General features: G+C 49.5%; 1 protein-coding gene across 4 annotated transcripts in view; it reads left to right on the top strand.

The window, feature by feature from the left end:
* The first annotated feature begins 196 nt into the window (after window positions 1–196).
* Window positions 197–22,885, top strand: part of COL27A1 (collagen type XXVII alpha 1 chain) — a 356,512-nt gene continuing 333,823 nt past the window's right edge. Inside the window, exons 1-2 of one of the 4 annotated variants that reach the window (XM_077305312.1) lie at window positions 220–334; window positions 12,302–12,614. In XM_077305312.1, the coding sequence (XP_077161427.1) occupies window positions 12,559–12,614 (56 nt within the window). In that variant the 5' untranslated portion in view covers window positions 220–334; window positions 12,302–12,558. Of the gene's footprint in view, window positions 335–10,002; window positions 10,020–11,919; window positions 12,025–12,301; window positions 12,615–22,885 lie in introns of those variants that run through there. The other 3 variants (XM_077305313.1, XM_077305311.1, XM_077305314.1) reach the window with 3 other exon arrangements.

The following is a 22,885-nucleotide window of genomic DNA, read 5'->3' as shown; positions in this document are numbered from 1 at the left end:
CAGCCCCCTTCTCCCCCCTCCCCCCCAGCCCCTGGTCAAAGGAAGCCCTTGAGCAAACAGCCGGCTTGGGTCATCCTCCATTTCTTGCTCTCAAGGTGACTGGGTTTTTTTCTTTCTTAAAACCAATCCCAAAACATGGCAGAACAGGGCAGGGCAGGCTTAGATGCTCGAGTCTAATTTTTCGTGCCACAGAGGACTGGTGTGTGGCTGAGCCAGAGGAAGGGAAGGTCCTCTCCGTTGCTTCTGGAACCCTTTCCCATGTCCTCTAAGAGAATCTAGTGAAGGACAGCATCCTTTCTCCGCTCCCTTCCATGCTAGCTCATATCCTGAGCAGGTAAGTCCTTCTCTAATTGTGTATCATAAATGGCTAGTCTGAACTTGATAATTTTCAGAAGCTAAGCAGGGATAGCCCTGGTTAGTCCCTGGATGGGAGACTACCCCCAATGAGGTCTGGGGTCCCTATGCAGAGGCAGGCAATGGCAAACAGCCTTTTTCTGCCTCTTGTCTTGAAAACCCCATGGGGTCGCCATGAGTCAGCTGTGACTTTCCACCACAGATCTGCATACCCAGCCTCAGGCTGTTTTCCTTTTCTCAAGGAGTGCTGCCGAGTTGACCACCCTATTGATTTTGCTCTGTGAAGAAGGGCCTGGCAGGACCTTTTGAAACACTTTGCACGGAGGACCTGACGTGAAAATTAGCACTTAAATTCCTTTTTAAGGCTCAAAGCACAGGCGAGTATGGAATTGTCCCCCATCTGGGGCAACCATGGTTGGGGATCTGGAACTTTCCTATAAGGGTTATATTGGGAAGAACCGTGGCTCAGTGGCAGAGCATTTATTTTGCATGCAGATGGCTCCCTCGTTCACTCCTTGGCATTTCTAGGGAACCGGGAGTAGGTGATGTGAAAGACCCCAAAACAGGGGGGGAGGGGGACACTGCCCATCAAAACACAGAACAATGACCTTGTTTGACCGAGTAACTGGCAGCCTTATGTGCTCATTAGCAACATCCTGGAAAGGGAACGATTCTGTACTTGCAGCTAAATCTGAATATGAGCCTTCGGGGGGAGGCGGGGTATAAATATAAATATATATATATATATATATATATATATATATATATATATATATATATATATATATATATATATATATATATATATATATATATATATATATATATATATATATATATATATAAAAAAGAAAGCTTTTCATCCTTTGAGCAATTGGGTCGCCAGTTGCTGCACAGGTGTTTGCTGGGAGGGGGGCTCATTTTGTGATCAGTGCTCTCTGCATGCAACAGACCCAGGGAATGAGAGCATCTAACCCAGGGGTGGTCAAACTGTGGTCCTCCAGATGTCCATGGACTACAGTTCCCATGAGCCCCTGCCAGCAAAGGCAGGGGCTCATGGGAACTGTAGTCCATGGACATCTGGAGGGCCACAGTTTGACTACCCCTGTTCTAAACCTCACCGAAGAACCTCAGTGTATCGCCGGAGGGCTTGTCCTCACTGAGGCACTTTTTGGAACATCCCCGTGGGACAAGCTGGATCCCACTGCAATGCCCTGCCCTGCCCTGCCTTAGGAAATGCAGTTCATGAGTGATGGCAGGGGTCACTTATGAGAGGCAGCTATTTAAAAAAAACAACAATCCATAGTTTTGGACCAGTTAAAAATGACAACCACCTCTCAGTCTTTTGCAGAGATCGGCAAACAATATGGCTCCAGTGTATAATGTTAGGACCCTTCCAGAACGGAAAAACTTCAGTTTATCTATCTATCTATCTATCCATATCTATCATCAGTTTATGGGACTTTGTACTTTGGGACTATGTACTTTGACAGATGCATGAAGGGTTTGTTACTTTATACCAGGTTTCTTCAACCAGGGTTTCATGCAACTCTGAGATTTCTTGACAGCCCTGGTGGGGGTGGTGGGGTGGGTTGATTAATTTTAATATTTTTTAACATTTGTTAAATATTTATTGGGTGAAATGACCATGTATGGTCATGTTGACCTCCCCATGGCCAATGATGGGCCTGGAGGAGGTGGAAGGGGAGGGGCCCCAGGTGGGCGTGTCCAAAGCTCTGCTTCCCAACCATATTCTGCACCATCCTGCCACTTCTGGGGTTTCTCAAAGCCTGAAGAATGTTTCAGGGGCTTCTCGAAGGTCAAAAAGTTGAGAAAGGCTGGCTTAGCCAATAGGCAGATGGATAGGTGTGCTGGCTGGAGGCCACGTGAGATCCAGCTTGGTGTTGTGGTTAAGAATGGCAGCCTCTAATCCGGAGAACCAGGTTTGCTCCCCCACTTCTCCTCCAGATGTAGTCATTCCCAATTCTCTCAGTGCTCTCTCAACCCCACACAGGATGACTGTTGTGAAGTCAGGAAAGGAAGATGATTGTAAGCCCCTTTGAGGCACATGAAACCAGATGGATGACTTTGGGTCTGTCACAGTTCTCTCAGGGTTCTTTCAGCCCCACCTACCTCACAGGGTGACTGCTGTGAGGAGAGGAAAGGAAGGCGATTGGAAGCTGCTTTGAGGCTCTTTCAAGTAGTAAAAAGCTGGGCACAAAATAGAAATTTGAAATTTGGAATGCTGAATAGGCCATTTCAGAGCTGCTATTATTATTATTATTATTATTATTATTATTATTATTATTATTATTATTATTATTATTATTATTATTTAGATTTAGATTTAGATTTAGATTTAGATTTAGATTTATTTCCCGCCACTCCCCGTAGGCTCATGGCGGGTCACAATAGTCTTATACCCATTAAAATACCCATTAAAAGACTTAAAAACAATCCTAACATGGCGGAAGCTCTCATTATTCCCACCCCTGCTATCAGAGCGGCAGGGAGGGTGGGGAGGAGATCCAACTTACTAGGTCCGGGGGGGGAGGGGTGGAGAATGCTGGTTCTCATTCGCTGACCCCAACTTCCATACACACACTAAATAACATAGTTGGCAGCTGGATTTTGCTGTGTGGAACTGGCAAAATGCACTTGCAAAGGGTTGCTGGAGTGAATTGAAACAACATGATTTTGGACATGCGGAAGTGCCCCATGGTGAGAATTTCACCTTCTTCTCCATCAAACAATCAGCAAAGGGCTAAAGTGGCGACGGAAGTTTCTGAGCTCTCTCTTCTTGCTCAGAAGTGGGCTGTTTGGATTAAGGGGCTTTGGTTTAAAAGGCAGAAAGGTATCTATAAGAGCGCAAAGGAAATACGTGGTCAGATGCCCCAACACACCTCTGATTCTTTGTGAAAGGCACAAATGCAGTTTGGTTGTCTACATCTGTCAAAGCTTGAGTCAATTTACTAACTGGTTAGTCCGTTTCCATCTCCTGAATCCAGGAGATATGTCATCAGTAAGTTCAGTGGTTGGAATCAAAAAGATTCAAGCACCAAAATTTAAGCCAAGCCTTAGGGGACAATGGATAATTTATACCAGGCTGTCTCAACCAGGGTTTTCATGCAACTCTGGGGCCCTTTTTGCACGCCTTCAAAATCGCACAATGGTTGCCAATTGGAAACGCTATTGATTTGCCATAACGCACGATGTCGTAGACAATCTGCCACACACCTGAAACCAGTCTGCAAAAAGCGCTTCCTTGTAGCGCTTTCAGGGGAATCCCAAAAAGTGGATTCACCCTCCGGAAAGCGCTACACTCTTGCAACCAATCTGCAACACTAGCGAAAAAGTGCTGTGCGTTAACATTGTTGCGGTTTCTTCAAAGTCCCTCCTCCTGAGCCTGTCCTCCAAACTTCCGGCGAAGCGATCGCCATTTTTTTTTCTCCGAGCGAGCGGGGATAAACGCACCAGCGAGCCTCTCTCTGTTTAGAGGCTTCCCTGGCTTCAGTCCTTCCCCTTTAGTCACTAAGCACAAACCACAGAAAAGCCCGTTTGCTGAAATAAAGTCCCTTTATTTTTTACACATTAATTCAGCCGAAAATCAGGCCCGCGAGAGGGGGGGGGGATTTTTTTTTTTCACTCGAGGCAGCGTGGCAACGATCATACGATCAAACGACAGCTCACATTAGGCAGCTGGATGGGTCTCTCCGTTGCAACGAATCTACACAGATTCGTTACAATGGGTCTGTTTTTTTTTTAAAAAAACCTTTCTTAAAGGGAAAGGGGCTGTTTGGGAGCATGCTAACGGCTGCCCATTGGCTGCTTGACGGCCAGGGGCAGGACGAGCTTGGCAATAGCGCTTCCTTTCTAGCGATTTCTGCCGAGACCGGAAGCTGTGGGAAACGCTACAAAACGCAACTGGATTCCACTACAAAGGCAGGTATGCATAACGACGAATTCCACTATTTTAAATGGCGATTTTTCATTCAGTGACCAATTTGCGACAAAGATCCCGGTGCGTAAAGCCCCTGGGGTTTCTTGACAACCCAGGAAGGGTTTCCCAAGTGGGTGCGAGCTAATTAATTTTGTATATTTTTAAATCTGTTAAACATTTATTGGGTGATATGAACATATATCGTCACATTGACCTCTCCCCCTCCCAAACTGGCCAATGATGGGCCCAGAGGGTGTGTGAAGGGGAGGGGCCCTGGGTGGGCGTGTGCTTCCCAGCCATATTCTGCATGATCGTGCCACTTCTGGGGTTTCTCAAAGCCTGAAGGATGTTTCAGGGACTTCTCAAGAGTAAAAAAGTTGAGAAAGGCTGCTTTATACTGTCACAAACATTGAAATAGTTCATTTGATCCCCCCCCATTTTGCACATGTTGCATAATGTACTTTCAATGCACTTTAGATGTAGATTTTCCTGTTCCACACAGGAAAATCCAGCTACAAAAGCACATTGAAAGGACATTATCCAATGAGTGCAGAATGGCCAAATGTGGGAAAGATGATTATATAGTCAATTATGCCCACAGAAGAAGAGGACAAATATGGAGAAGTACCTCCCTGCTTGCCAAATGAAGTCCCATATAGTAAGTACGAATTAAATTAAGATAGCAACTCTAAAATTTTTTAAACCAGACTTATTAATTACAGGATCTAATGAATGAGTGACTTGAGGATGATGGTCCATTATGGGCTCATGGGGGCCTGGACCCATCCCGGCATTAAAATCACCACGTAAAATCTCTTGAGAGCTGAGACTTGTCCTGCTTAGGAGGCCCTTCCTCTCTGTTTGTATAGGGCAGGGTGGTTTGGGAAACCTGGAACTAAACTCCAGTTTGCCATGATCACAGCTGATTCCCTGACGTTTGGGTGGCTTCCAATGTGACCCAGAAGTGACATGGGGACATTGGAGCGACACACTGGTTTTTGTTGCAGAATTAGATTCTCCCATAGAGTTTTTGCTCCAAAACCGGACTGTCTCCCTGACCCTCACATCCCCGATGTGTCTACGGCACTTCTGGGTCACACTTAAATTTTGTAGGCATATTGCTAAAACTTTCAGTGTGCCTCCTTTTGTGTGCGTGTGTGGTAAGTTCCCTGCTGGCCAGCTGATTGACGACAGAAAAATGGGGCCTTGCAGCGGGGGACTCCCACTCTCACTCGAGGGTGGGGTCTGTCATCCCTGTCTTGCAATCAGACTTGCCTCCCCTGAACATGAAGGTTCAATTGAGCTGTCAGTACCACTAAAGAAATGAGCCTCTTGTGGCGCAGAGTGGTAAGGCAGCCGCCTGAAAGCTTTGCCCATAAGGCTGGGAGTTCAATCCCAGCAGCCGGCTCAAGGTTGACTCAGCCTTCCATCCTTCCGAGGTCGGTAAAATGAGTACCCAGCTTGCTGGGGGGTAAACGGTAATGACTGGGGAAGGCACTGGCAAACCACCCCGTATTGAGTCTGCCATGAAAACACTGGAGGGCGTCACCCCAAGGGTCAGACATGAGTCGGTGCTTGCACAGGGGATACCTTTACCTTTACCTTTACCACTAAAGATGCCTGACACCTATTCACCTTGTCTGTCTGCTCTAAATGTTGAAGAGAGGGCCATGGCTTGGTGCAGAAGGCCATGTTTTGCATGCAGAAGGTTTAACGTTCAGTTTCCTGTTAAAAGACTGCAGGCAGCGATCTGCTGGGAGACCCCTGGAGGGCTGCTACCTGTGCAAATAGGCTAGACAGGACTAGGCGGGATCAATGGCCTAAAGCAGGGGTAGTCAAACTGCGGCCCTCCAGATGTCCATGGACTACATTTCCCATGAGCCCCTGCCAGCGAATGCTGGCAGGGGCTCATGGGAAATGTAGTCCATGGACATCTGGAGGGCCACAGTTTGACTACCCCTGGCCTAAAGCATCTTCATGCTTTTTCATCTTTCCCCAAACTTTTTTCCTTCACGTGAAGCCATTCAAGGGCCAGTTCATATGGCTGCCCAGTCTCAGTTTTGTAGGAAAGACGGCCCGTGCAGAACCTTGCGGGGAGGGGCCATGGCTTAGTGCTAGAACATCTGCTTGGCAGACAGAAGGTCGCAGCTTTGAGCCCCTGCTTCTCCAGTGAAAGGATCTGGCAGGAGGCCATGAGGAAGACCCAGGAGAGCTGCTGTCAGTCTGGCTAGACAGTACCAGTTTGATGGATCCAGGGTCTGGTTGAGTTGAAGGCAACTTTGTGTGTTCAACAGCGCACAGCTTGACCCAGATGCTGACAGGCCAAAACGTATGGTGGAAGATCCACGATGATGTCCAAAGCTACCAGTCAAACAGACAGGCAATGCATGTGTAACGCAGAGCAAGCAGTTGCTGATCCGTAAGGACAGTCCAACAGCATGACTCCATAGAAGCAGCCTCTCTTGGACAGAGCCCATCCGTAAAGCCTTTCCCACCAAGCGCCGAACTTAAATCAAGTCGCTTTCTTCTTTTGGCATCTGTGCTACTAAACATGCTTTTTTTAGCTCCCTCCCCACCCACCCAACCCACCCAGGGAGGAAGGGTGGGACCCGAATTCCAGTGGCTTGGAGCAGCCACAAGTAGTCAAAGGCCATTGATCAGAGCTTCGCTGCACCCTGCCAGCTCCGGGCCATGCCGATCCTAGACAGAGCAGGCCACTGGGCACAATGTCTACTTAGGTCCCAGCCCGGATTGCTAATACAAATGAGAAGTGGCAGTGGATGAACCACTAGAAATGGGAGAAAACTTATTGTCCCTATCTAGATTCAAGAGGCTAGCCATGTTGGTCTGAAGTAGCACAACAGAATGTAAGTCCAGTGGCACCTTTAAGACCAACAAAGATTTATTCAAGGCATGAGCTTTCATGTGCAGGCGCTCTTCCTTCAACAATGGACTAGAAGAGTACAGATAGGAGGAGAAAGTAAATTAGTAGCAAATTAGTAAAGGTAAAGGTATCCCCTGTGCAAGCACCGGGTCATGCCTGACCCTTGGGGTGACGCCCTCTAGCGTTTTCATGGCAGACTCAATACGGGGTGGTTTTCCATTCCCTTCCCCAGTCATTACCATTTACCCCCCAGCAAGCTGGGTACTCATTTTACCGACCTCGGAAGGATGGAAGGCTGAGTGAACCTTGAGCCGGCTGCTGGGATTGAACTCCCAACCTCATGGACAGACAGCTTCAGACAGCATGTCTGCTGCCTTACCACTCTGCACTACAAGAGGCTCAAACAAATTAGTAAACAGTCCAAATATGCTAATATGATAATTCTTTGCTAGGAAAGCAAATCAGTCCTTTGGGCTCAGTTGCCGTTCCCAAAAACAATGGGGCAATAAAAAGGTCAAGGTTGGTGATCAGTGGCAAACTTTCCCATTAGCGAAGAGTAATTAAAAGCGACTTGTTGCTAGCCCCATCCATCTCCACCCAAGCATGGAAGCATCCCCGCAAATGACCTGCGCTGACTTTGTTATTCTGTCCTGAGAACAGAGAGGTAGATTCTAAATAGCATTGCGTGCTTACTGACATCACATGACAGTCTCATTGTCCCAAACAAAATTAAAAGAAGAGAGGATTGTATGCACATGAAAGCTCCCACCTTGAATAAAAATTTGCTGGTCTTAAAGGCGCCACTAGACTCAAATGTTGTTTTTATCAAGATTCTGGTTTGCCGCATCCAATGTTTGCATTAACTCCCGCTGTGCCATTTCAGGCTCCGTGTCGTGGTTAAGACCAGCAGTCTCCAGTCTGGAGAGCCGGGTTTGATTCCCCGCCCCTCCTCCACATGCTACCAGCTGGGTGACTTTGGGCCAGTCACAGTTTTCTCGGAGCTCTCTCAGCCCCACCTACCCCACAGGATGACTGTTGTGGGGTCAGCAATGAAAGGCGATTGTAAGCCCCTTTCAGACACATGAAGTGAGGTGGATGACTTTGGGCCAGTCACAGTTCTCTCAGAGCTCTCTCACCCCCACCTACTTCACAGGGTGTCTGTTGTGGGGAAAGGAAGGGAAGGTGGTTGTGAACCGTTTTGAGACTCCTTCAGGTAATAAAAAGCAAGGTGCAGAGTACCAGCTCTTCCTCTTCTTGTTCTTCATATGTCTGAATAGATTTTCTCAAGCAGATCCCATGTGAGATTTCTGAACAGGGCTGTGACAGAAAAGCACACACTTTTCACACAGAAAGGCTTCTCTTTGTTCCCTGAAAAGGAAAGGGCTGGTGTCAGTGGCAGGCATTGTCAGCCAGTTGCTGAGACCCCTACGGCAACGGGAAAGCCCACCCCTGAAGTTATTGCAGCCTGCCCCCTCTTTCTCGTTGGTGGCATGGAAGTCCCCTGGGACAGCTGGATCTCTCAATTTCTGATCTTAAAATGCAGGATTGTTCAGAGATAGGACACGGCAAGATGGAAATCCAATTGCGCCATCTTGCCGTGTCCTACCTCTGAAGATGCCAGCCGCAGTTATAGGAAAACCATCAGGGACTAAAACTTCCAGACTACGGCCACGCAACCTGGAAAATCCACACTCACCAGTGGACTCTGGCCATGAAAGCCTTCGACAATTCATTTGACATGCATTTGCCATGAGATTGAGAGAGTTTTGCCACACCTGTGGCTGGCCCAAGCCCCCCCAGCAGCCATCATGGGGAGGAGGAGTGGGGAACCAAACCTGTCTCTCCAGCTTAGAGCCTACTCTTCTCAATCAGTACACTTTTAACACCATTTTCCGGGAAAAGCGTCGCTTGGCATGCAGTGACACGTGGCCTCCTATTTCAACCGGGTTCGTTTGGCAGGGACAACCACGTGGAGGGTCTAAGTTCGAATCAGATTGGAAGAAGTGTGCATGCCCACTGAAGCTCATACCATGAATGAAACTTGGCCGGTCTTCAAGGTGCCACTGGACTCAGACTTGGTTCTGTGGCTTCAGACCCACACAGCCTATCCTCCTGACTCTAACCATGTGGAGGGTAAGGGATTACCTGCATATCTCCCTTCCAAAAGAGCTGATGCTAAATCCCTGAGCTGGGCTGAAATGCCCTGGCCTTTCTTCATTCCTGAGTTCCTTCTCTTCCTCCGGAGCCTGCCCTCTGCCCTCCTCTTTGGGGGGGGAGAGAGAAGGATGGCGGGAAGCAAGGAAGAGAAATTTCCCGAGTGCTCTTTTGCATTTCAGCCAGATAATTTCTCAGCCATCCTTGGTCATCCCACGCCACTGCAGACCCTGCCCTCTGGAGGCCGCGTCGTTCCTTCCCATTAGCTAAAATAGTTAAGGGATGGCTGAAACCAGACACCTGCCTTGCCGGAGCCAAAAAGCCAAGTCCCAGCAGCCCTTTAAAAGCACAAGGGCCGCCTTGTCAGGGACACCTCTTTACAGCATCCCTCCGTGCCCCCCCAACCCCATATCCACGCACAAATCCTCCACCTCCTCTGGACTGACAGCTGGGGCATCCCTGAAGCCCTCAGGCACCACCTGCACGGATCCAGGGGACAAGGGTCACCCTGGGATGGCGGCAAAGATGCCGGTGTCTCTGTTGTAAGAGGGGATTCTTGATTTCTCAGCTTTCCTCAGCTCAGGAATCCGTCACGTGAAAGAGAAGAGGGGGGGGGAGCCCGTCACCTTCACCCGAAAGCAGATTGCTTTCAAATCGCCTCTTCAGATGCTTTTACCTGGCTGTGGAGTAAGTGCTGGCTTCCAAAATGGAGGTGTGGGGATGGATGTGGGTGGACCTTTGGTGGCTGCAGCTTGGGCCTTAGGTCAAGGGAGCCCAAAGTCTTTCAAAGGTTGATATGCCATTAAAACTGGTGAGGCTCTTAAAAAAACCCACTTTAACTACTGGAGTGAGGGGGGGGGGAGGGATTCCCCTTTTGCAATTCCTGCATTTCTATTGTGTTCTTTTTGCCAAGCATTTCTGTCTTTTGTGAGCCTTGTGCTTTAAGGGGTGAGTTTAGCCTGTGTGGTGCCCTGGCGGGAAGAGAAAGTTTTAGCAGCAAGAGAGTTCTTTCCATATTCCTCTTTCCTTATCCCTTCCCTATTCCTCTCTGCAGGATTCCACCTTTAACAGGTAGGGTTCTACTTTTAATAAGAAACCACTGAGTCTGGTTCTGCGCATGGTTTGTAAGCCTCGGGTACCTCGTTGGGACCGGATCTTAAGTAAATTGGCGCAGGATCGCAGGCTTTTCCAGTGGATTATCCTGTTCCGCTGCCCTGTTGAATCCCAAATTCCTTCTCTGGTTTCCTCTACCAAGCGCCAAAAGATCAAACAATCTACAGCTCTTGGAAGCCACCAAGCTTTACTTTAGACATCTGGAAGAGAAATTCCTTTACTTTCCCTCACCTGTTCTGAAAGCTGCATGTGCAGGACAGAAAGGTGAAAGAAGAGTGATTATTGGGGGGGATGGGAGCTATACCAGTCTCCTTCCTCTCCACCCCTGCATAACTGCCACCTTGCACAATGCAAGGGGTTTCTTCAAAGGAAAGTTCCACTTCTCTCTCCTCCCTGATAATTACCTGCAGGAATCCCAAGGCCAAGCCTGTACCTTCCACCTATAATTTGCTTCCCAAAATGCCTATACATCTATTGATGCAGCGGTGGAAAAGCCCTAAACCCACCTCCCAAACAACAGAGCAAAAATTAAAGCAGTTCCACCAATCCATGGTTAATGTTGACGGTTTCAGGGGGGTAGCCCTGTTAGCCTGTCAGGGTACTGCATAATGGCACCTTTAAAGACCAGCAACGTTAATTCAGTTTGATTGATGCTGGATTTATTTATCTGAATGTATAACCTGCCATATAGAGCCTCTTGTGGCACAGAGTGGTAAGGCAGCAGACATGCAGTCTGAAGTCTGTCCATGAGGCTGGGAGTTCGATCCCAGCAGCTGGCTCAAGGTTGACTCAGCCTTCTATCCTTCCAAGGTCGGTAAAATGAGTACCCAGCTTGCTGGGGGTGAAACGGTAGTGACTGGGGAAGGCACTGGCAAACCTCCCCGTATTGAGTCTGCCATGAAAACGCTAGAGGGCGTCACCACAAGGGTCAGACATGGCTCGGTGCTTGCTTTACCTATAACCTGCCCTGTCCATTGAAGGCAGACCCAGGGTGACAAACGACATATATAATGTAGTGCAGTGAACGGCATTCAAACCATGCTAAAATGGATAAAAATCAAAAGGTCTAAAACCAGGTCTCAGATGTTGGGGTAGGGTGAGATGTAGGATTACAAATTAGAGGTTAGCTATTTTACTGGCCTCAACTATCTAGGAAGGGCAGGATGCAAAAATAAAGTTTATTACTAGTTTTACTACAGCTGTTAGATTTCAAAGCGCTACTGGACGCATGCCCAGGGTTAATTCTTCAGGTTTTGGGGGACAGGGCAATCCCCCTTTAATCTGCAACTTGACAACAGGGCTAGCACAAACGAAATCCATACAGCCCCTCTTCTCCCCTCCCTCCCACTCTTTCGCTCCTCTTTTCCCAAGACCCAAACGCTTCGCCTCCCTTGAACGGGAGAGGGCAGCAAAGAGCAACAGTCGGCAGCTCCTTGACTTTTTCTTCCTCCTTCCCTCCCTCCCTCCCCAATTTCCAAATCTCCCTCTTTCCCCTCTTTTCAAAGTCCAGAGCGGAGTTTCGGCGGAAGGACGAGCCTCGTCGCTTTGCAAACCGAACCCTCTGCAGCCGGCCTTTCCAGTGCGAGACGAGGAATTGCATTGGGGGGGGGGAAGGGAAGGAGGAGGGGGGGCGGCTTGTAGGGATCGCATGAGGGTTGGGGGGGGGGAGGAGGAGGAAAGGGAGCAGCGATGCAGCGCTAGATCCGGATCCCCTCCGTCCTTTGCAAGCGGACGGTCCGAAGCCGGAGAGGGGGGGGGTGCGGGGGGGGGGGGAAGACAGCAGCAGCAGCAGCAGCCGCGCGGTCCCGAGCGAGCGCCGCTTCCCAACGCGCCCTCTCTGCCCTCCCCCTCCCAAGGTCTCCACGAGCTGAGGAGCCTTCAATGGGATTAAATCGGCAGCGGGGGCAAAGGGGGCTGCGGAGGAGGCGACGAGAGCGGCGCGCGGAAGCCCCCAGCCCGCCCAGGGGCTGCCCGGCGGCGCGGAGCTGAGCGGAGCCGGAGCCGGAGCCGGTGCCGCCGACGGGGGAGGTGGCCGAGGGAAGGATGCCCCCCCAGGCCCGCCGCCCGCCTCCGCCTTTCTGATGGAGCCCGGCGAGAGAATGCAGTGACCGTGATGAAGCCGGACCTGGGAGCGCTTCCCACACTCAACGCGGCGGCCTCGAGCAGGGGGTGAGTGAGCCGGAGAGCCAGCCGGCCGGCCGGCCAAGGGGACCCTCCGGGGCTCGGGCAGGCAGGCAGGCAGGCAGGCAGGGAGGAGGCGGCGGCGCGGGACCCGCGGCTGGGGCTTGGGAAAGCGGCTCCAGGTGGGCTCCGGGGGAAAGTGGACGGGGTGGCTCGGGACTTGTTCCTGGGAGGGGGGAGGGAAGGACCTCTGTGTGAATGGGATTGAGGCGCTGAGGGGGCACCCCCATTTATATACCCCTGCAGGGGGGGGGGCAGAGTTGAAGGGCATTTCTTCACCCCATCCCCACCATTCAGGACTGAAAAGGGGGAAAAAATGCAGCCAGGATACCTGAGTGCGCCTTTCTGCCTTAATTCTAACTTTTGGCTTTTAAAAAGCAAACTTACAAAAAGTCCGGCTACCTTGGCCGGGGTTCTTTCCATGCCCCCCTCCTCTTTTGGGAAGGGTTAATGAACCCAATGGACCACCGTATTGGGGAGGCTGGTGGTGCCTTTGATGGGTGTGTGTGTCTTGGGGGTGTCTTGGGGGGTTGGAGTGCAGAACCCCAGCCCTCCCCCCCCCTATGCCACCGTCCTAAGCACATGGGTCCTGTGGTGGCTTGCTGGGTCCCCAGGTGGGAGCCTTGCAGGAGGGGGGAGCAGATGGACCCAGAGTGCAGAAAGACTACTGTGCAAGGTAGCCTTCTGGAGCATCCTCCGATGGCAGGGCAATATGGTTTGGGGGCAAAAGTCAAAGGTGTCCCTTGGAGAAGACCTGTGGACAGCCACCCCTTAGGCTTCCTTTAGCTATGTGTAGAGCGCATGCTTTTATGTGGGGCATCCCAGGCCTGTTTCCTTACTCCTCCAATGAAAAAGACCCCTGGAAAAAGGTCTGGGAGGGATTCCTTCTCAGGAGTGGGACCATGCTGTGCACCTATGGCAGGGGTAGTCAAACTGCGGCCCTCCAGATGTCCATGGACTACAATTCCCATGAGCCCCGACCAGGGGCTCATGGGAATTGTAGTCCATGGACATCTGGAGGGCCGCAGTTTGACTACCCCTGAGCAGCTGCAGATCTTCCTGTTGTACACCTGCATCGTCCTCATGTCCCTCTGGAGGACTTTTTTCAAAATGAACCCATTGCCGTGCTTCCCTCTGCCCACAGGTGCCCGCATGTGAATTCCTGTTCCGTGCCATCCCCCTCCAGAATGTCGAAACTTTTCCATTTTGCCCAGCGTTGGCTTCAGCATGTCTGGAAGGCTTGCTAATGACGGCCCCTCCTTTTGCCGGGGCCTTCCGCCTAGAGCGGGGTGTTACCTGGGCGGGGGAAACACCTGCCCGGCTTTTTACCAGCCTGTGAATGGGAGAGGTGGACGGCAGCTGTCAGGAGAGGTGGGAGGGGATTGAGAATGAGAGAGAGAGAGAGAGAGCAGACAAGCGCTGTCCTCTCTGTTTATTATCTCTGTGTTTTTCCCCTTCGTCATTTAACCCATGTACACGTGAAGCTGTCTTATACTGAATCAGACTGAGTTCATGAAGGTCAGTATTATCAGGGGTGATCAAACTGCGGTCCTCCACATGTCCATGGACTACAATTCCCATGAGCCCCTGCCAGCATTTGCTGGCAGGGGCTCATGGGAATTGTAGTCCACGGGGCATCTGGAGGACCGCAGTTTGACTACCCCTGACTGGCAAGTGGCTCTCCAAGGTCTTGGTTGGAGATCTTTCACATCCCTTACTACCTGATCTTTTAAACTGGAGGTACCAGGGATCTCTACCACCTCTACCACCTCTCCTGTCCCAGGACTGGCTTCCCAAAGCAGTACACAGCACTGATAAGCCAATCTTATTGTGTTCTTATTGAGATCCAACAAGGAGCAAGCAATAAGGCGCAGGGGCCTCAATATTATTGACATTATAAAATCAGAGTCCAGTGGCACCTTTAAGACCCACAAAGATTGATTCTTTGGCATGAGCTTTCGAGTGCGAGCACTCTTCCTCAGACCTATTGACATTATGTTATTGTTCTAATTGGGTTTTAATGGGTGATTTTAGGGGATTTTATTGTATTCATGGATTCTTGTAAACCGCTGCGAGACATTCGAGACCGGCGGTATACAAATATAAGTATAAATAAATATGGTACATTGATGTAATAAACAGGCATCCAGGGAGTCTACAATCTTCAATTAATACTTTAATAAGCAGAATTCTTAATTGCTTGTTCCTTGTTTGGTCTTTCACTGTGTCCCGCCCCCTCCCATTTCATTTTTGCTTATTGAGATTCGAGCATGACAGAAGGATGGTTGGCTGGTGCCCCCCTTTCCCTGCTGCCTTGGTTGATGGCATTTATTATCGGGGAGTTGTGGGGCTTGAAGAAAAAGAGCTGGCCTTTTGTAACCCGCTTTTCATTACCCAATGGAGTCTCAATCGCCTTCCCTTCTTCTCCCTACAACAGACACGCTGTGAGGGAGGTGAGGCTGAGACAGCTCTGAGAGAACTGTGACTGGCCCAAGGACACCCATGTGTCTCAGAGCAGCTTACAGTCACCTACCTTTCCTCTCCCCACAACAGACCCCCAATGATGTGCAGAATTGGGGAATGCCGGAAGGTAGTTAGAGCCAGCATGGTATAGTGGTTAAGAGTGGCAGTCTGGAGACCCGGGTTTGATTCCCCATTCTGTCATATGCAGGCAGCTGGGTGACCTTGGGCCAATGACAGTTCTTCCAAAGATCTCTCATCCTCACCTCGCAGGGCCTCCCTAGAGCAGCTTCCCCCTCCTCACTTCAGAGGGTCTTCAGATTGGTGGTAGAGGACCCACTTCACAGGCAGAAAGCCCTGAGCAGTCCCACTGAAAGGCCATCAGGGTTTAGGGAAGCTCTGGGTTGGGAAATACCTGGGAGCGGATCCAGGAGTGGGACTTTAGTGTTGTATAATGATATGGGATCCACCTTCCAAAGCATCTCTGTAGCCTGGAGATCAGCTGTAATTCCAGGGATCCCCAGCTCCCACCTGAAGGCTGCCATCCCTGGTCCCCCAGGTACCATTTGTGGGACCCTCTGAAGCAGTCAGGGTAGAAAGCAGTCAGGTTCTTTGATTGGGAAGGGGAGATATTTGTGTGACAGAGCTCCTTTCATATGCTGAAGTGCCCAGATTCTATACTTAAAGGGTCCCAGGTAACAGGTCTTTCCTGAGGAAGCCACTCATCTTCCTTAGTTACCCGAAGAACTGCTGCTCATTAGAGTAAAGCCACGGAAAAGGTCCCCTATCTAGGCCTTCCAGAGGTGCCTATCAATTAATCTCTCAGTCCAATCTTCATATATCATTTATCTTTTGTTTTAAGAAAGGTGGGCACTAGTCAGAAAATATTTGGTTCATTGTTCAGCCATATATTGAAGAAGAAGAAGAAGAGTTGGTTCTTATATGCCGCTTTTCCCTACCCGAAGGAGGCTCTAAGCGGCTTACAGTCGCTTTCCCTTTCCTCTCCCCACAACAGACACCCTGTGGGGTGGGTGAGGCTGAGAGAGCCCTGATATCACTGCTCGGTCAGAACAGTTTTATCAGTGCTGTGGTGAGCCCAAAGTCACCCAGCTGGCTGCATGTGGGGGAGTGCAGAATTGAACCTGGCTTGCCAGATTACAAGTCTGCACTCCTAACCACTACATCAAACTGGCTCTCAAGTCAAGTATCTTTGAAATGTTCACCTTATTACAACAGGGGGGTGCACTTTAATTTTTCAGTTTGATATTTGTGCTATTTACAAATCACGAACGTGCAACAAGGGAAGGAACTTGTGCATTTAACAGTGGTAGGTAAGAGGTTCTGTAGATCAGTGGTCCCCAACCTTTTTATCATCAGGGACCAGTCAACGCTTGACAATTTTACTGAGGCCGGGGGGGGGGGGTAGTCATTTGCTGAGGGACGTCTCTGCCCCCTGAGCCCCTGCTCCACTTGCTTTCCCACCGGTGCCCCTGACTTCCCGCCGCCCGCTGGGGGGCGCTGCCAGCAGCAGCTGCGCAGTGCCACGCCGATGGGGAGCCCCAGCCATGGTGGCCACTGGACAGCACCAAAGGTGAGCCGGCGGCAAAGTGGCAAGGCAGCCCCTGAGGCAACAGCCGGGGAGGAGGACGAGGAGGAGTCATGGCCTGGTACTGACTGATTTACGGACCGGGACCGGTCCCCGGTCCGGGGGTTCGGGACCACTGCTGTAGATGACTGAATAAAGTTTTAGGTTTGTTTGTTTTTGGCTTTTATCCTGGAAGTACCAGGGTCAGTTCCTACACTTGCAATTAAAAAAAAAAAGATTAAAAGCCAAAATAGAGGAAAGTAACAATAACAATTCAAAGACCAAAATAAGTTTTTTAACAGGTAGTTCTGCCAGGATGGGAGCAAGCAAACTGTAGAAACTGTGCTTCCTTTAGGGATGCCAGCCTTCAGATGGAGCCTGGGGTTCCCCCAGGATTACAGCTTATCTCCGGCGACAGATAGCAGTTCCCCTGGTGAAAATGGCTGCTTTGGAGGGGGGACTCCATTGCATTATACCCAATTGAAGTCCCTCTCCTCCGCAAAACCTGCCCTCTGGGGGATGTATCCCCAAAATCTCCAGGTTTTTCCCAACCCAGAGTTGCCAACCCTATCTTTACTGCTTAAGCTACACCCCGGAGTAAGGGGCAAGTAGCCCTCCCTCTTGTCCCTGCTAACGGATCTCCTAGTTCAGCGCACCTTTCCTCCATGGAGTGCTGAAAGGGATACTTCAGTTTTCTTTCTTCCATATCACTGTCACGGCTGCCCTGGAGGCAGGCTAAGCTGAGTGAGAATGACTCATCAAGGGTTACCAAGCAAATTTTGTGGGGGGAGTAGGGATTTGCACTTGGAACACCCAGGCTCTGGCTCAATACTTTAACTACTACATTCTGCTAGCTCTCGAATGACACAAGAATAGAGAAACTACTGCCTACACAGGTTCCAGCGAGTATGCGGCACTATTTTATGGTGGTTACTTATTCAGGCAGTTGACGCTACTTGATGGGTTGTATGTGTTGGAAAATCTGTGCATTGTACATGATTGAACACAATATGAAGAATGTCCTGCAGGGGGTATTAGAGGAGATGGGAATGGAGCCTAGTTAGAATGGGAATTTCCAGATTATTTTCAAATAATCTCCACTGGAATCCTGCTCAACAGGAGACTTCCTGTCACTTTGAGTAGACTTCCTCCTTGCTTGCCTCCAGAACAGTAGTTGGACAGAAGAATGAATGCAGACAACAGTTGAAATAGTCAGATCTCTCTCCTTTCTATGCAAAGTTATTTATTTTCTTAGTAAAACTGTCTTGTTCTCTTAAGCAGCTCGGAGCTTAGCTCCTTTGTATATTCAAACTCTGCCAACAATATGACCACCAGGTAGTAACCAGGCTATTTCTACTGACTCTCCAGAGGCTGAAACCAGAGGCCTTATTATTTCCGTAGCTTCCAATAAATCACCTGCAGAAGATCTGATTCCACCCGATTTATTCAAACCCTTTCCTAACTGTTGGGCCCCAGTCTTAGCCCAGGGTCTTTACTCAGATAAATGAATTGGGTATTTTCCCCAAAGGTTGAAAGATGAGCATAGTTGTTCCTATCCACGAAAAAAGCAATAAGACTGCCCCACAAAACTACTGCCCCATTAGTTTATTAAATATTGCATCCAAACTCTATGGAAAAATTTCTTCTACGTAAGCTAGAGGACTGGGCTGCTGATAGCTATATCTTACACCCACACCAAGCAGGGTTTAGAAAAGGACATTCTACCATTGACCACTGTCAAACCCTCCATTACAGTGTACTCCAGCATAGCGAGAGCCAGTTTGATGTAGTGGTTAGGAGTGCAGACTCCTAATCTGGCATGCCGGGTTCGATTCTGCACTCCCTCACATGCAGCCAGCTGGGTGACCTTGGGCTCGCCATGGCACTGATAAAACTGTTCTGACCCAGCAGTGATATCGGGGCTCTCTCAGCCTCACCCACCTCACAGGGTGTGTGTAGTGGGGAGAGGAGAGGGAAGGCGACTGTAAGCCGCTTTGAGCTCCTTCGGATAAAGAAAAGCGGCATATAAGCACCAACTCTTCTTCAATAGAAGGCCCAATGTGAGCCCTATACGTGGCTGTCATTGATTTAGCCACAGCTTTTGACTCCATTGACGGAGACACACTCTGTTCAAAGTTGAGGGAAACTTACATCAATAAATGCCTACTGTTTCTGGTGCGTGAAATATACTCAGGCACCCCCACAAAAATTAGGGTGGGCGCTTCAGGCTCTCTAACTAATGAGATCACAGTAAGGAAAGGGGTAAAGCAGGGATATGTATTAGCCTCTCTGCTTATCAATATTTACATCAATGATATAGTGCAAAGACTATCGGGCCCAGAATTTGTACCCCCCTCTGTTGGTCAACAAAAAGGTTTCCATTCTGCTTTATGCAGATGACATGGACCTGGTCTCCCTTACAAGCGTTGGTCTGAAAAAGCTACTTAACAACTTGGGTACTTATTGTAAGGAAGAGTCCCTCTCCATCAACTACACAAAAACAAAAAGTTATGGTTTTCAGGAAAAGACCTTAAAAATTCCTTTGGAGTATACATAATATTCCTATCTAACACTGTACTACATTTAAATATCTTGGAATCACTTACGGTGAGACCCTAAGCTGGAGTGCCCATCTTGCAATTAGAAAGGCCTCTGGCCTAAAAAGTCATTGGAGCCATTTTGAGATTTTACTACACCAGGGGAGGGTTTCTAGTTCATCCAGCTCTAAAGCTCTTTGCAGCCAAGGTCATTCCTCACCTACTCTATGCCACCGACATCTGTGGCTGGAAAAAAAAGAAATTAACAACTTGGAGCTCATTCAGAATTCCCCCCCGAAATATATCCTGGCTCTTCCAAAAGTGTTTCCTGCAGCTCTGATGAGGGCAGAGCTTGGTTTTCCTTTGAAGACGAGTTGGTTCTTATATGCCGCTTTACCCAAAGGAGTCTCAAAGCGGCTTACAGTCGCTTTCCCTTTCCTCTCCCCACAACAGACACCCTGTAAGGGAGGGGAGGCTGAGAGAGCCCTGATATCACTGCTCAGTCAGAACAGCTTTATGAGTGCTGTGGCAAGCCCAAGGTCACCCAGCTGGTTGCATGTGGGGGGAGCAAGGAATCAAATCCAGCTTGCCAGATTAGAAGTCCGTACTCCTAACCATTATACCCAGTGAACTTCATGGCTGAAGGGGTGGAGGAGAAAACCCAGGTCCCAGTTTGCCTCCCTACAGCTAGGCCATCCAGGAAATGAAAAATACCCCAGCGTCCCCTATAATGGCTGAAACCTCACAGGATTTTTAGAAATGGGGACTGAGGGCTGAGAGAGCTGGGTTTTTTACTATCTAAAGGAGTCTCAAAGCAGCTTACAATCGCCTTCCCTTCCTTTCCCCACAACAGATACCCTGTGAGATAGCGGGACTGGGAGAGCTCTGAGAAAAGTGTAACTGGCCCGACTAGCTGCATGTGGAGGAGTAGGGAATCAAACCCAGCTTTCCAGATGAGACACCACCATTCTTTAACTACTATACCAAGCTGGCTGTTGTGTAAATGGGGAATTCAGGCTCCCTGAAAGCATAAATATAACCACATACATGTCTCTGGGTGGTTTTGAAATAAAAAGACCAAATAAGCAGATTACTGGGAGATCTGGCAGGGTCAGGGCCCCCAAACTGTTGGATTTGGGAAGCCGGAGAGAGCCCGCAGTCAGTTCGAGGAGGCCAGAAGCAACAAGTGCAGGGTAGGCACGGGTCCTACTCCACGAGCTCCAACTGACATTCAGAAACGGGTAATGTGGGCCAAAACGGTTAGGAGGTCGAGTTCCAAAAGCAGCAGCTGAAATGATAAATGGCCAGGAACAAGGAGAGCGTTCCAAGAGCAGGCCATCGCTGCCTGATGGGTTAATGATGTGGACCCCAACCTTTTTTTAACCGGGGACCAGTCAATGCTTGACAATTTTACTGAGGCCCGGGGGGGGGGTAGTCTTTTGCCGAGGGACGTTGTTGCCATTGCCTGAGCCCCTGCTCCACTTGCTTTCCCGCTGGTGCCCCTGTCTTCCCTCTGCCCACTGGGGGGCGCTGCCAGCAGCAGCTGCGCGGTGCCACACCAAGGGGGAGCGCCAGCAATGGTGAGCCAGTGGCAGAGTGGCAGGGCCGGGGAGGAGGACGAGGAATAGCCGCAGCCCAGTATCGACTGATCCAAGGATCGGTACCGGTCCCCGGACCGGGGGTTGGGGACAGCTGGGTTAGTGGATATCCTGTTTGGGGGAGCTCATTGTTGGGTCATGGTCTCCTGTGGCATCCTCCAGGTATGTGTGTGCTTCTTTGAGGGGTGCACATAGGGTGTGGGTGAGAGCAAGGAGAATGAACTCTTGTTGTTCTGTTTCAATTGTGTGTACGTGTAGGTGCCATATTTGTACATAACAAATTTGTAAATAACATAAATGGTATGGCATATGCCGACATTGACTGTGTCCTCTTATCCAAAATAGCATCATGGTTTTGACTTGAGCAAGGTGGAATCCAAACTGAAAAACCATTTGAGTCAGCTTGGTGTAGTGGTTAGGAGCGTAGACTTCTAATCTGGTGAGCCGGGTTTGCTTCCCTGCTCCTCCACATGCAGCCAGCTGGGTGACCTTGGACTCACCACAGTGCTGTTAAAGCTGTTCTGACCGAGCAGTAATATCAGGGCTCCCTCAGCCTCACCTCCCTCACAGGGTGTCTATTGTGGGGAGAGGAAAGGGAAGGTGATTGTAAGCCGCTTTGAGCCTCCTTCAGGTAGAGAAAAGCGGCATATAAGAACCAACTCTTCTTCTTCTTCTTCAGTAATCTCAGGGCTCTCTCAGCCTCACCTCCCTCACCGGGTGTCTGTTGTGGGGAGAGGAATGGGAAGGTGACTATAAGCCACTTTGAGCCTCCTTCAGGTAGAGAAAAGCGGCATATAAGAACCAACTCTTCTTCTTCTTCTTCAGTAATCTCAGGGCTCTCTCAGCCTCACCTCCCTCACCGGGTGTCTGTTGTGGGGAGAGGAATGGGAAGGTGACTATAAGCCACTTTGAGCCTCCTTCAGGTAGAGAAAAGCGGCATATAAGAACCAACTCTTCTTCTTCTTCTTCAGTAATATCAGGGCTCTCTCAGCCTCACCTCCCTCACCGGGTGTCTGTTGTGGGGAGGGGAAAGGGAAGGCAAATCCAATTGCTCAAGTGTTTAGCATTTTCTCCTGAAAAATGGCATATGGGGAGATTAGGTGTCTGTGTGTGAACCATCATCATCCATGATGCACTGTGAGGGAATTAGTTGTGGGGTGGGTGTTATATTTTAATGGGGCTATAAATATTGCTTTATGTGTGGTTTTATTCTGTAACCCGCTGCAAGATGGTTTGCTGATAGCGGTGGGTAACAAATCCAGTTTAATAATAATAATTTTAACTTTGTGTTTTTATATTTGCGGTTAGCTGCCATGAATCAGCTAGACCAGGAACCATGACCTATAATTTAATTAATAAATAATAATAAATTAATTAAATCTGAAGGCAGCCTCCCCCATCCTCGCTGCTGATGCGATGACATCACTTCCTGTGTAATCTGTATGGCCTGAGCCTTCCTCTTTCTCCTGGTGAATTCCCCTCCAGCCAATTGATCAGCAGCTGGGGGGGGGGCAGGGCCTGGTGGCAGGAACCCCCACTTCCACTGGGGTGTGTGTGTGTCAATTTGTCTACCAAAAAATGCTGAAGTGCACATGTTAACAAGCAGCTCCCCCCCCCCCGTGCTTCAGAGGACCTCAGCCACACCCCCACAGACCCAGCATCATTGGGGGAGGGCATATTCCAGGAGCTTACCCCAAAGCTCAAAGGATTTCAGAAATTATCCTGACATACCGGCATCGCATGGAAGTGATGGTGTATTGAGGTTCTCAGATGGGTGATATTCTGGCTTTTGGGAAAACTCTATGGTAGAATTTGCTTGTAACCATAACTCTCCCAACAACCCTGATGTGTCACTGTCGTTTCTGAGTGACATCAGCATGTCAGATTAATTTCCAGAGTCCTTCTGGCTTGGGGGAGTTTGAGGGGGGAGTTGGGGGGGGGCAGGTGTGCTGGGAAAGTGAGGGAATGTACAAGGGAATGAGAAGGGTAATTAGGCTTTCCTCTCTCCTTCTATTGCTCAGCTGAGAATCTGCTCCCCAAGGAACCAATTTTCACGCTGAATTTTAATAGGTGTTGTAT

This window comes from Paroedura picta, chromosome 12 (assembly GCF_049243985.1).
Source record: "Paroedura picta isolate Pp20150507F chromosome 12, Ppicta_v3.0, whole genome shotgun sequence".
NCBI lineage: Eukaryota > Metazoa > Chordata > Lepidosauria > Squamata > Gekkonidae > Paroedura > Paroedura picta.
This window is presented reverse-complemented; position numbering and strand designations above follow the sequence as displayed.